The 14,882-nt window shown below is 43.4% G+C and overlaps 1 protein-coding gene across 1 annotated transcript in view; it reads left to right on the top strand.

The window, feature by feature from the left end:
• Window positions 1-5,808: 5,808 nt before the first annotated feature.
• Window positions 5,809-14,882, top strand: part of ZNHIT6 (zinc finger HIT-type containing 6) — a 49,475-nt gene continuing 40,401 nt past the window's right edge. The window contains exons 1-5 of the mRNA XM_004582196.3: window positions 5,809-6,557; window positions 7,326-7,391; window positions 7,481-7,587; window positions 7,671-7,756; window positions 10,236-10,339. Of these exons, the coding sequence (XP_004582253.2) occupies window positions 5,932-6,557; window positions 7,326-7,391; window positions 7,481-7,587; window positions 7,671-7,756; window positions 10,236-10,339 (989 nt within the window). The 5' untranslated portion in view covers window positions 5,809-5,931. The remainder of the gene's footprint in view (window positions 6,558-7,325; window positions 7,392-7,480; window positions 7,588-7,670; window positions 7,757-10,235; window positions 10,340-14,882) is intronic.

Below are 14,882 nucleotides of genomic sequence, written 5' to 3'. Positions count from 1 at the left end.
TCAATGAACAACCCATTGCTAAAATGACAGGGCCAAATTACCACCCATTCATGCTAACCCTGAATGTAAATGGATTAAACTCATTGATCAAACACCATAGATTAGTTGACTGGATTAGAAAAACAAAACCCATCTATTTGTTGCCTACAGAACACATATCTCACCGACAAAGATCAGTGGAAACTCTATCTCATGAATTTTATTTATTTATTTTGTTTCATCTCTTCAAAACACTGCTTTCCCAGGCCACAAGCAGGGAGCTGGAAGGAAAGTGAAGCAACGGGGGCATGAATCAGTGCCTACAAGGAATTCCAGTGGTTGCAAGGCGAGGATTTAGCCACTAGACATCATGCCAGGCCTGAAACCTAAATTTTTTTACAAAACATATTGAAAAGACACTAGTTGGAAGTGAGAATTAAAAAATAAAATTAAAAATAAGTAAGAACTCTTTAATTTCATTTTATAACCAAATGTTTTCTGTTATTAAATCTTGCTGCTTCTGTCAATGTTAACAAAAATAATAGCAAGAAAAAATTTTTTAAATTTTTAAAAAGTCTTCTTAGAAATCTGCTTCACATACTTTTCTATAGAAAATATTGTGCCTCTGTATCAAGCTCTGAACTCCTCTAATAGTATCAGTTAGACCCTTCTAAAACCTCATCAGTTATAACTGAACCTCCTAAATTATGACGTATTTGTTTAGTGCAAATAATGTTTTCCAGCAACAGATCCAGCCAATTCTTTGGAAATAGTTCCATGTGTTGTAATAACAGGCCCATCCAAATCATAGTATAAGTCACAATCCCCTGCCTAACAATAATTACATCCAGACCCATCCTGTGGTTTCATCCCTGACCAATTCTGGGACTCAGTCTTGGATTCCAAGTCAGGAAATGAATCTGGCTTTTTGTCACCTACAGTATGAAGAAGTGCAATCTTTTCTTCAAGGTCTACATGGTCTTAATAACTTGGTCTGTGATTACTAGTCAGCTGTCTTTTCTCATCAGAACCAATGCATAGCAATCTTACCTGATTTGCATTCCTTGAACATACCATGCTTTCTAATTCCTGTGTCTTTTCTCTTGCCTTTTTTTTTTTAAAGAGATAAAGACAGTGAAATCTTCCATCTACTAGTTCATTTCCCAAATGGTCGCAAGGGCTAGAGCTGAGCTGATCTGAAGTCAGGATCCAAGAGCTTTTTCCTGGTCTCCCATGTGGGTATAGGAGCCCAAGGACATGAACCGTCCTCCATTACCTTCCCAGTCCAGAATGAGGGAGCTGGATTGAAAGTGCAGCAACCAAGCCTAGAACCAGAACTCATATGGAATATCAGTACTGCAGGAAGAGGATTAAGCTACTGAGCCACCATGCAGGCCCTGAACTTACATTCACTTCAGGAAGCTTTTCCTAACTTCTCTTCAAAGGCATTCATCCCACCTTCACTTAATAATCACTTTATGGATTTTTACAACACTGGTTTCAGTGTTTTGCTTTTGCTATTGACACATTTGTACCCTGCACTAAACTGTGAACTCCCTGAAGCCAAGCTGCACACTTCAATCTTTATAATCACACAGCCTAACTCAGTATCTGATATATCAGAGGTGCCAAAATCCTTCATGTATCTGTTATTGGCTGCCGTGGCTAGTCACCATGTTCCATATTGGCAGTTCAAGTTAGGTAGGAGCCAAAAGCTCCTTGTGCTCAATGAGTATACTATATGGGGAAGAGGCAGGCTATAATTAAGTGATAACAGCTTTAATAAATATATACCTTCAATAAGTGCTCTTAAAAACATACAGAGGCAAGAAGTTGTCAAGGAAATTTCCCTATCAAAGTACTATTTGTCACCATTTGAAGGATGAGTGACTGAAGGAAGATCCAGCCAGAAAACGAGGAAGTAAATAGCAAGTACATAATAGAGATTATCCTCAGAACAACAGTCAGGCATTCAAGGTTTTTAAGGAGATTACTGGCATTATCAGACTGATCTACAGAGATGTTCCGGCACCAGGTTAAAGAATAAACATGGAAAGGCATACTTATTGACAGAATTAGCAGGATCATAAATAAACTAATGTAAATAGATAATTCTTGAGAATTCACATTATATGAACTACATTTAATTAAAATTTGAGTTTTATTAACATTTAGTTTAGCTCTGTCCAGTTTGAATATAATATGTAGATCATGTACCTAACTTCTGTTTTTAAAATTTCTATTTATTTAATGAAGGGCAAAGTGATAGACAAAGATATCCCATCTACTGATTCCCCCTGCAGATGCCTATGCCAGGGCTTAGTCAGGCCAAAGCCAAGAATTCAATCTGGTCTCCCAAGCAGGTGGCAGGTATCCAATTATCTGAACCATCACTGCTGCTTCCAAGAGGATGCTGCAGCATAAAACTTGAGTCAGCAGTTGGGATCAAGAATCAAACCTATACACTTTGACACAGAACACAATTCTTACACACAGGCCAAATGCCTTTACTCACTTAGAGAATTTCAAATTGTCTAATAGTTGCATTTTAAAAGTAAAGATATAGTAAGAATGTGCATATATCACATATGTGATATGTATCCAAAATGCCATCATTCAAACATATAATCAGTTATTAATCAGATATTTCATGTTTTTGAAGATTTATTTATTTACTTGAAAGGTGGAGTTACAGAGAGAGAGAGAGAGACTAAGAGAGACTGATCTTTCATCTGCTGATTCTACCCATCACCTGAATGGACAGAAGGCCAGGACACAGCCAGAGCAAAGTCAGAAACCAGGACCTTCATCAGGGTCTCCTCCTTGCCTTGCAGGAGCCCAAACCCACGTTCCACTGATTTACAAAATCATTAGCAAAGAGTTAGAGCTGAAGTGGAGCTGCCAAGACATGCAGCCCTGCAGAAAAACACTTTATACCTTAATGCCAGCCCAAAGAAATTTTACATTTTTATGAAATCTTTGAATTCAGTACGTATTTTATACTTAGAACACATCTCAGTTCTAATAATCCCACCAATTGCTATCACCTTAGAAACCGCCATGGCAGTGCCTACACTCAGTGGTTCCAACCCTGTGCATCACAGAAACCACCTATAAGCACTTATTAAAAGCAAAGATTTCTCAACAACTCCTTCCATTTTATTGAGTATTTCTAAAGATACATTCAGAAATGTGGCTTTGATCAAGTATACCAGGTGATGCTGACAGTCACAGACAAGCATAGCATAATTAATACAAAGTTATAAGTATTATGAAATCTTTAGTTATCCTGAAATACATTGAGCAATGTTATTAGAAACGTAGGAAGAAAAATATTTGGGACAACTCTCAAATAATTCAGAAATTCCCATCTGTACAGAATTGCTAAAGTTTATTATGGAAATGAACGATTCCTGAAAAAAAAATAGTAAGCAAAGCTCTTGCCTCCTGGAATTCCAAAGTTCAACCCTGACAATGCTATGTACATGAGAAGCAGTAATGGATTTAGAATCTAATAAGAAATATCCAAGAAAGCTTATTTGACTGGCAGGATCCCAGAGAGACAGAAGGGACTTGGGTCTCTGTGGTGAGGTAAAGAATGATCTGGACCAAAAAAGGAGGCATTAAAAGTGACAGTGATGAGCCTGGCAAGGTAGCCTAGCAGCTAAAGTCCTCGCCTTGAATATGCCAGAATTTTATATGGTCACTGGTTCTAATCCAGCAGCTCTGCTTCCCATCCAGCTTTTTTCTTGTGGCCTGAGAAGGCAGTCGAGGATGGCCCAAAGCTTTGGGACCCTGCCTCTGTGTGGGAGACCTGGCAGAAGCTCCAGGCTCCTGGCTTCAGATTGAGCACAGCTTCAATCACTGCAGCCACTTGGGGAATGAATCAACAAACGAAAGATCTTCCTCTCTGTCTCTCCTCCTCTCTGTATATCTGCCTTTCCAATAAAAATAAAATAAACCTTTTTAAAAAAGTGATAGTGTCGGAATGGAAGGATAGAATCTTAGATTGTGAACTTTTCTGCAACAACTTGGGCCATCTCAGGGCCCACCTCAACTCAAGGATGACATAAAATCTGCAGAGCCAGCCTAGCATCTGCCCAGGAAGGAAGGAAACATCAGAAAAGCTGGCAACTAGGGGTATATGTAGGCCTGAAACTATTTTCTTCTCTTCCTTCCATCTAAAAGTCTAGTAGATTACTAACAGCTAGTAGATTACCAACAGAAGCTAGTGGCTCTTAGAAAAGGGATGGAAAATGAAAGGGCTCCGAGGGTTAAACTGGAAACAAATGTTCTTCAGGGGAGTGCAGACTGGGTCAAGTAGAGCCAAGCTTTCAGCTCTAAGGCTCATCTGACTCTCCTTATCGTTTCCCTACTCTTCCTCACGAAAAATATCACTAGAAGAATCACAAGCCCAATCCTTTCAAATATGAATTATAACCATGGTTGCTTATAGTCCCAAAGGAATATGAGATAATAGAGGAAATTGTTTCAATATCTGAGGAGTATGAAGTGTGAAAAACTTTAAAAATTTCAATACTAGAGAAAATTAATAGACAAAAAACCAGAAGGGTTTTATATGAGTGAAAGAAAGAGCTCTCAGGAGTTAAGGAAAAACATTAGAAATGAAACTGAATAACATGCTGGAAACAATGGTTTTTAAAAAACAGTGAATGGGGGCTGATGTTGTGGAAGAGCCTGTAAAGCTGTCCCCTGCATTGTCTGTACCATTTGGAGTCTCAGCAGCCCCACTCTTGATCCAGCCCCCTGCCAACATGCCTGGGAAGGCAGTGAAGATGATTCAAATGCTTCTGCCCCTGAACTCACATAGGAGATCTGGAAGAAGCTCCTGGAAACTGATCATCCAGCTCCAGCTATTGTTCCCACCTAGAAAGTGAATCTGTAGATGGAAGATCTCTCTATGTATCTGTCATTCAAGTAAATAAATAAATCCTTTAAAAGATATATATGGTGACTGATGAGGGCAGTGTTTTACAAGAGTGAGTAAAGTTGTTACTGATGCCAATGGCATGCCCGGTAGGTACCTGTTTGTATCTCAGTTATTCTACTTCCAATCCAACTCCCTGCTAATGGCCTAAGAATAGCAACGAAAGATGCCCCGAGTACTTTGGCCCCAGAAACCCATTCAGGAGGCCAGAAAGAAAATCTGGAAGAGTGGAGACGCTAAGGTGGACTATGCTGGCTAGTGGATTCTGAAGAATTTTCATGGTGCTTGGAATGGTGAGATCAGCAGCAATTCAGAACAGTTGAACTATGGAAACCACTTGAGCATGCCCCACATCGGGGACCCTGGGATGGCTGGGAGGCTGGGTGGGGCTTCTCCCTTTGTCTCTCCCCTTTACCTCAGATGCAAGAAGGAAAAAAGACAATGTGGAAACAATAGTCTTACCCACTTTCCTGTATGTAGTCCTTGCCTCTTTGAGCCCTAATCAACGTAAAGATCAGCTATATATATATATGTTTTAATTGTTGAATCATATTCGGTGTCTAAATCCATGCAGATTCCTACTACTATGGGCCACTAGGGCACGGTTTCACAGCAACACTTCTCTCATAGACAAAACTAAAGCTTGAAAAGGTCAAACCTGGTGTGTTGGACTTAACTGTTAATACAGAGGAGGGTGAGTCTTCGTATCTCACTGCCGTAAGTTAAGCACAGGAGGGCTGGACCCTTCCAGGTCAAGCCTGCGCGACGCCCCGCCCCCGACGCTGGAGTCTGGGCGTGGTCTCGAGCAGCCCCGCCCAGCCGTAAAGAGCTCTAAACGTCGTGAAGCGGCGAGGTGCGGCAGCGTTGCTTTACAGCAGCCTGGCAGTCTCCGCGGCCGGCTTCCGCGGCTCCTGAGCACGTGGGAAGAGGCCGGGCTGCTGCGGGTGATTGTTCCGCCCGCCTTGCAGGACGGCGTGACAGCGGATGCCTTCGCTCGTCAGCTGATGGAATCTCTTGCGGAAAATGAAGGGACCCCAGAGAGAGGTCTCCAGAGGGTTGCCGAAGGGACGCGGCCATGTCCGGAGTCAGGTGGGGAGAGAGACGGGGACTTGACTGGGATGCCGGAGCTGGATGGACAGAGCGCCAGAAAGACCGAGGCCGGAGAGGGAGCACGTGGACCAAAGAAGGAGGAGATGGGAATGGACTTGGCGGTGGTGAAGCGGTTAAGCATGGACGGGTCGGGTGGCCCTTACGTAAGGCGGGAGGCGGACCGTGGGGCTGAGGTGAGGGACAAGAAGGTAGTCGAATCGGAGCTGAAACCGCAGGTGGATCATGCTTTGGTGGTAAAGGAAGACAGGGCGGATGAACTGGATGATGTCAAGGAAGAGAAAGTGCAGATGAAGGAGGAGGAAGTGGGCTGGCCAGACGTGAAGGGGAAGCAGGAGAACCAGGTGGAGGTAAAGCAGCAGGTGTTCGCCGGTCCGAGCATAAAAGAGGAGGGAGCGGTGGAAGGGGAGCAGGTGAAAGACAAGGCAGTCCTGAAGAAACAAGTGGTGGATGAGTCCAAGGTGGAAGAAGAGACGCAGGTGAATCCGCGAATGGGCTGCAAGCGGAAGCTGGCCATGTCAAGGTAGGGCGGGGAGAAATCGGGGAGAGGGGCTACCCCTGCGCGGACCCCTTAACTGAAAATTCGGCTAAAATGCACTTGAGCTCAGCTGGGAAGCTTCCATGCAGGTATGGATTTAATTCCCTTAGCGCGCGATCTTGTGACAACCTAGGAAAGCAGTAGCTGTCAGAATCATGGAACATTGGTGACTGGAACACAGTGGGCCAAACGGGAGAATCTGCTGTGTCGTTAGGATTGCGAACTCTTAGAAGAGCAGGTGAAGATGGTTGATGGGTAATAGCAGTTCTAGAATATTTTGATTGCCATTCTAGGTTAGGCTTGGAGCCGAGGAAGAAAGATGCCACAGATACTTTAAATTTGGCTGGCTCTTATACATCGGGTTATTTTATTTCTTGCGTGTATGCTGCTGTTACAGTATAAAAGCGTAACCCGTGGATTGGTTACCATTAGCTTGCCAGGAATGACAGTTTAAAATACTCTAAACAATTTCATTCTTTAATTGTAGTAGAAAAAAAAGAGTCCAAAACAAAGTGATTTTTAAAATAGCTTGCTTCCACATTTTCTTACATATCCTTAGATATGATCAGTGTAGTGGTTACTTGGACACAGTTTCAGAGGGTTTTCAAGGAATATTTGAAAGGAATTAAGTAGTTTACCAATTACTTACACTTTTTTCCAATATATCTAGAACTTGTGACAAATCAAAATTTATAAATAGATTAATAGAATTAATACTTCATAAGGCAGTAAGTAATGTGTGAACTTTTCTAGGTGTGAAACTTGTGGTACAGAAGAAGCAAAGTACAGGTGTCCACGTTGTCTGCGCTATTCCTGCAGGTAGATGGTTATGTCACTTCTTTGCTTACTACCTGTGTCTGCATCCTCCTTGCACAGGCTCTCAAAGCACATCCTCTTTGTTTATTCAGCTTGCCCTGTGTCAAGAAACACAAAGCAGAGCTGACGTGCAATGGAGTTCGAAATAAAACTGCGTATGTCTCAATACAACAGTTTACTGAGATGAATCTCTTAAGTGGTAAGCCACTTTATACACGTAGATTCATGTTTCCTGGCTGTTGGCAGATGTCATTTGTTTATTTCCTATTTTGAAATTTTTAGATTATAGATTCTTGGAAGATGTGGCAAGAACAGCAGACCATATTTCTAGAGATACTTTCTTAAAAAGACCAATAAGTAACAAACATGTGAGTATTCTAATGTCTTCCTGTTAGAATTTCTTCTAATTAGTTTTTTTTTTTCAGTTAATGAATCTGTATTAAGTGATTGCTATTAATAGTTATTCGAATGCAATAGTAATCAAAAAACTTCTGGAGTTCTTACTATATTGAGAGGGGAAGAAATGAGAGAGAGACAAAGATGAGTAGAGAAACACAATTTCAGAGCAAGCTAAATGCATGTAGAAAATAAAGTTCAGGGCTTTGATGCCATGGCTCAATGGCTAAATCCTCGCCTTGCAAGTGCTTGCATCCCAAGCTGGTTTGTGTCCTGGTTACTCTACTTCATGTCGAGCTCCCTACTTGTGGCCTGGGAAAGCAGTGGAGGATGGCTCAAAGCCTTGGGACCCTGTTCCTATGTGGGAAATGTGGAAGAAGCTCCTGGCTGCTGGCTTTGGATTGGCTCAGCTCTGGCCTTTAATCCATTTGGGGAGTGAACCAGCAGATGGAAGATCTTTCTGTCTTTCCTTCTCTCCGAAGTTTGATTTGCCTTGCCAATAGAAAGAAATAATTCTAAATAATCAATGAAGTTCAAGAGCTTAAAGAGAATGAAAATGTTGTTTGTTGGAAGATTATCAGAATGCTGTTTTCAATACAGTAGTCAGAAACGGTGCTGAGGGATATTTCAGTTAATGATCTGAATGACAGGAAAGAGATCCTCCAGTGATGTTGGGGACCAGCTGTTCTACATAGAGACAAATGCAAAAGTAATTACCTGAGAACGAAGGTGGGTAGCTCAGGCGTTCAAAAGGAGCAAAGTGACTGAAGCCTAGCATAAGGAGAATGAAACAGGAGCTTGGAGAAATCAGAGTGTTCTGAATGCATTCAAGGAAAAATGGAAAGTTACAGTTATTGCTGCATGAGTCCATTCTAGTTTTGAAGGAAATATTGTCAGTATTTATTGTTCTGATACATTAGATTTTCTTACCCTTTTTATTACAAGTGTTTATGTAAATTTTGGAATTTTTTCAGCTAGTATTGTTCTAAAACATTGTTCTTGGTCTTTTCAGATAACCTCACAGAATTGTGGTTATTTTAAGTATTAATTGTAGAATTTTATTACCAGTTAAATAACTAGTTTTCTTAGTATTTGGTACATATATGGCATCACATATATCTCCAAAATGCTGTTCATCAAGTTTAAACAGTTAAAATTCTACCTGAGGACAGATTATTTTCTTTTTTTTGTGAAATAAGCATGCATGTTAAAAAACAGGTAGAAATACAGTTGAATGGATTGCTATAAAGAAAACATGTATGTAGCCACCCGCGTGTAGAATTAGAACATCACCAGCTTTCCAGAAGTTCCCTGCCCCCTCCTGTGCTCGTCTTTTATCTCTTCTCATTGCTGAACACTTTCTCTTGGGTACATGGCTCAGTTTATCTGCTCTTTCCTTCATGGACTTTATTTTCTGTGTAATGACAAAAAATTTAGAAAACATGGTACTACAAAGTTCTGTTTATTAATTACAGTTCATATATGTACAGGTTTTTCTACCATTTATATTTGAGGAATTTCTTTGCTGTGGTATATTCGTATCTTCAGATTGACTAAAACTCTTTCTAAAGTGGTTATACCTTGGTTAAACCAGTTTATAGACCTGCCAGTAGTGTGTAAATCTATATGTATAGCCATATTCTGCCAGTTTCTTAATTTGATCAGAACTTTTATCAGTCTAATGACTAGGTAATTTTTTTGTGGTTTTTACAATTTTTTGTTTTGTGGTTCTTCTGAAGGCTTATTTGTTTATTTGAAAGGCAGTTACAGGGATTGGGAGCTATCTTCCATCTGCTAGTTTGCTAAACAGCTACAATGGCCCAGTCTGGGCTGGGTTGAGAGCTCAGTATTAGAACTCCATTTGGGTCTCCCACATGGGTAACAGGAACCCCATTCACATGAACTGCCTGTTCCCATGTTACTATGTTTTTGTAATCACTAACCTGTATCTCTTTTCTTGTATTTTTTAAATTAAAACTTTGTATCTGATAGAAAACTCCTGTTTTATACTTTTTTGAGAGTGTAACTATTCAGTGCTATTTACATTTTTTCAGGTCTTATTAAATATCTCTGTATATGTAATTTTCAGAGTAGATATCTTACATGTGTTAGAATTCTTCCTGAGTGAACAACAGTGTTAGAGAGATGAAGGAAAAGAGGGAGAGACACTCAAAGGGAGGTTGGGCCAACTGGTGCTAGGAGCTTCATCCAGGTTCACATATGAGTGTGGGGGCCCAAGCACTAGGGCCATCCCCCTCCACCCTCCCAGGCACACTGGCAGGGAACTGGATTGAAAGTGGGGCATATAGGACACAATTGGCATTCATATGGGATCCCAGTGTTGCAGGCAGTGACTTAACCCATTATACCACAATATGGGCAGAGTAGTTATGCTTTTGAATGTTGTGTTAAAGTGTTTTAAAATTAACTTATGTTTGTTTTGGTTATTAGATGTACTTTATGAAAAATCGTGCCCGAAGGCAAGGTATTAATTTAAAACTTTTGCCCAATGGATTCACTAAGAGGAAAGAGAATTCAACATTTTTTGATAAGAAGTAAGTTTCTTAATTCTTTTCTGATTTGATGAAAATATCCTTGAAGATTTGGTGTGTTACAGAATATTCCTCTCCAAAGTGTGACTCTAAAATTTACAAAATAACTTGGAATTTCATGTCATGTGACTAGCAAAAATGTTGGGCTTTCGTTGTGTATGTGTGTCCTTTGAGAAACTGCTGAGCCAAAAGGTCAAGAAGCGATTCAAGTGTTAATATGCATTGCCAATCAGGCATCTTGTGCCATGTGCTTTTTACAATTTATTTTCAATAGGCATGGGTTAGAGTTTGATTTTTACATTTTCAACCAGCTCCTCGGTGGTGACTAAACTTCAAGTGGCAGTGCCTTGAAATCTCTTAAACTTGTCTATTTTTGAGTCAGAACAGTTCAGCTTCTTCCATTGTTCCTATGTTGGGATTCCAGATAATATTTCACTTCAAAGCCAACTTTTTAAATACTTATTCTGGTATTGAATGAATATGTGTCTATATATAATACAACAGATTAATTTGCTGCTCTTTGAAAGAGTTGGATATAGACTCCAGTGTAAAGGAGAGAATAGCATTCCAAAGCGTAAGGGTACTTCAGAAAACTTACGGAGAAATGAAAGTAATAAAAGACCCTTTAGGTACAAAAACTTCTGGAAGTCCATTCATAGATATGTGCATTTCCAGTGAACTTTTTATGTCTCCTCTCTCAGCTAGCTTTCCATATCAACAAATTCCTTCAGTCATGTCTTAAAAATACTTGGGCATAAATAAATGCACCTCTCTCAAAATGTACAGATTTTTTTCTTTTAATAATAATTTATTTTGTTTTTGATGACGTTCACATAGGTAAGGGATGCATGCCCATATGGACAATAGACTAGGGTCGAGGAGTGTGGGAAAGTGGATGAGACAGCTGCCACTAATCTCCTTTTTTCTTCCTGTATGTGGAGAGAGAAAGGAACAGGGCCCCCTCCCTGTAGCCCAACCACATCAGTAACCAGGAATGGGGGATGGCCACACAGTGTTAGCCCAGTGTCCTGGACGTGGAGCATGTTCTGAGAGTACTGTAGAGATTTTGATAGTTCTGAGATGCTGTTGATCTCATTGCTCCAAGGTTGAGAAAATTCTTCCAAGGTCTATTTGCTGACATGGTGCACTATAGAGTCTCGATTTGTCTGGATACTCGCTGCCAAAGCATGACTAGGAGTTCTATCTAATTTGTTCTGTCCTCCATAGTACTAGATGACGTCCCCTGCAGGCCTCAATGAACTGATTGTAATATCCTCCATGAGCACCTGGCCATGTCATCACTGCACAGGCCTCAGCAGCTATGGAGACTCAGTTCTGACACAGGCACTCCACGGTTTTGTAATTTTTGTTGTGGTTGGAGTTCTACCATCAGGTGATCCAGCTGGGGGAGTCCCCAAAGAAACCTTAGCAGAAGTGACCCACAACCTAATTTCCTGTGTGTGCCAGCCAATGTGGGGTCAGGCTCAGTCCATCACCCACATCAGCCTACAGTGGTGGCTGCAGTGACCTAGTCAGTTCTGTCCCCAGCCCCATCTCTTACACAAATCAGTGGATGCTGCGACCCAGCCTATGCTGCCTGCCACACACTCAATCCTCACACACACACACCAGTGGCAACTGCAGTCCAGTTGAAGCAACCCACCCCACCCCGGTTCCCGCACATTGTGGTATGTGCAGCAGACTGGTCCGGTCTATCTTGCATATATCAGTGGTTACTGGAGCCTAGCTCAACTAAATGACCCCACTATCCAACCTACATTCATGCCAGCAGGTGCCATTGCCTGTCCAGCCAGGCCTACCCTTAGCCCTGGTTCACATGCTCACCATTAGGAGCTGTAGCCCATTACAGGGGTGCCCATAATTTCTCCACTAGGACTGCTCTCAGCTCTGCATCTTTCATTTTCTAGGTGGTTCCGCGGTGTAGCCCTACAGGACTTGCCCCCAGTCCCAGCATCTGCTAGTTGATGCTGTGGCAAATCCCAACCAGCCTGCACTTAACTCTGGCTCATGTGAGCTTCCGAGGATGTAGTTGCTTACCCCAGCTTGGTTCTCCCCATAACCCAGCTCACATGCAGGTGTACGAGCCTTGTAGTCCTGCCCAGTGGGAGGAGTGGGAGCAGTGGATCAGCAGGGGCACCCTGCAGCTCACCTACAAGCTAGCCCCCCCATCCCAGATCTCACGTGTGCTGGTGGGAGCTGCAGACCAGATTGGCATGGCTCCCCTCACCTTGGCATTCACCTGTAGCTGCTGTGGCCTGGCTCAGCCCGGCCTACACCCAGTTCTAGCTCGTGCTAATGGGTGCTATCACCCTACCTATGCCAACCAGCCCCCGGTCCCAGCCCTAATGTGAAATGGTTAATGCTGTGGTCCAACCCAGCTTGTCCTGCACCCTGTCCTGGTTCTCACATCTGCTAGTGGGTGTTATGAACTGGCCCAGCCTGGCCCGCCCCCTAGACCTGACCCAAATGCATGCCAGCGGGTACTGTAACCTGGCTTGGTGTGAGTTGCCCTCAGCCTTGGTTCTTGTACTCACCTGTAGGGCCTGCATCCTGAATAGGTGTTCCCTAAGTTCCGTTATCAGATCACATCACAGTGGCAAATCTCATGCATACCAGTGGGTTCTTGGCCCAGCCTGCCTTGGTTCACCTTCTGTCCTGGCAGATACAGTGGCCTTGCCTAACCAGCCCATTCCCATTTCAGCTCTTACTGTTGGGTGCTGCAGCCTAGACCCATCTCATATGATTCAGTAGTTACTGAGACCTAGCTTAGCCTTTCCTATATGCACTCTGGCTTTTGTGAGCACAGTAGGTGCTGGACCCTAGCTCAGTCTGACACATCCCAGACCCAGTCCACACACATGCTGAGGGATACTTCAGCTGTGTCCAGCCTAGTTCACTGCCCCATCTGGCTCTCACACTCACCAGTGGGAACTGCAGCCTAGTCAGGGTATCCTCTTAGCTTCTCTGTCAGCCCAGCTGCCTGCCACAAATCTTGTGTATGCTGGTGGTTGCTCTGACCCAGGCTGGCATCACCCATCCTAGACTGTGCCATTATATGCTGCAGCCTCACTTGGCCTGGGCCACAACTCCATCCCAACTTTGGCTGGTGGTTGCTGCAGCTTAGCCTTTCCCAGGCTGCACGCATTCTTGGCTTTCATGCCAACCAGTAACTGTAATAACAACCTAGCCTAACTCAACGTGATCTGCACTCCATCCTGGATCCCATGCTTGCCAGTGTGTAGTTTGGCCTGGCCCTGCCTGGTTGGCCCCTACCAGAGCCAAGCCATACACCTGCTGACAAGTGAAACAGCCTTACCCGGACTGACCAATACCTCAGTCCTGACTCACATGCTCACCAGTGGGAGTAATGGCCTACCAGGAGACTCCCACCAGTTCCCTCACCAGGCCCACTCATAGACCCAGATCTCATGCATGCCAGTGGATGCTAGGGCCTTACCCAACACAGTCTTCCTCCTCAGTCTTGGGCTTTGTGTGTGCTACAGGATGTTGCAGCCTAGCCTAGCCCACTCCCAGTTCTTGGATGTGCATGTGGTGCTACAGCATGTACCACCTAGCCTGTCCCCAACTGCAGTGCCCATGAGTGTTGGTGAGCTCCGTGGTTACACCTTGCTCAGCCCATCAGCACCCCTAGCCCTCAAGCAAGCCAGCTGGTGGCAGTCCCACAGGGGTGAGCCCATGAGCCCTCCCAGAATCTGCTTCCAGGCCCAGTTCTCTTATGAGCTCGTTAGTGTCATGGCCTAGCTTAACCTGGTCCACACTCTGCTCTGACACTTACTGGCAGGTGCTGTGGTCAAGCTTTGCCAGGCAGGCCCACCAGCCATGACTTTTGTGTGTACCAGTAGGCCGTGGTTGATGCCAACAATCTCAGTTCAAGTCTCCTGCATGGCCGGGTGTATTCATTTGGCCCCAAAAGGTCCCCTGTTTCCTTCCTTTAAGCCACCCAGTTTTAGCACTCTCATTTACCTGCAGATGCAGTAGCCTGGTTGATGGAAGTCCCCAGATTGCACTCCTCACCTGTCACGTTCTCCCTCAGCAGTCTTCTCATACATCTACAGACCTGCAGCCTGCTAGTGTGCAGATCGCCAAGCCCGGTCCTCCAGTGGTATGTCATGCCAGTCTGGAGCCCTATCTGCCTACTCAAGGCCCATGCACACTTTGTGCGGGTCCCCAGACTCTGTGTGCTGGCATACAGGCATCTGCCCCCCATGTATCTTTAAAAAAAAAATAATATGCTGGCAACCTGATATTTGTAGCACAAGTTTACATTAACCGGGCCCAGCATGCCTGCCAGCAGTATAACATCTGCCTAGGTACAAAGCAACCTAGGGCCATTGCCTACAGCTAGGGAATTGTACAGATTTTATACATTATTCTCTAAATAGCACAATGTAACAGTAAAACACATTAATTGTAATGAATCCTGGCATTTGCAGGCAAGGATTTAGCCATTAAACCATAATGCCAGGTCCAGAATACCTGTGTTTTATCAACCATTCACATGAAG

The sequence above is a fragment of the Ochotona princeps genome, chromosome 2 (assembly GCF_030435755.1).
Source record: "Ochotona princeps isolate mOchPri1 chromosome 2, mOchPri1.hap1, whole genome shotgun sequence".
NCBI lineage: Eukaryota > Metazoa > Chordata > Mammalia > Lagomorpha > Ochotonidae > Ochotona > Ochotona princeps.
Note: the sequence above shows the minus strand (reverse complement) of the source record. Positions and strands in the feature narration are given on the sequence as shown.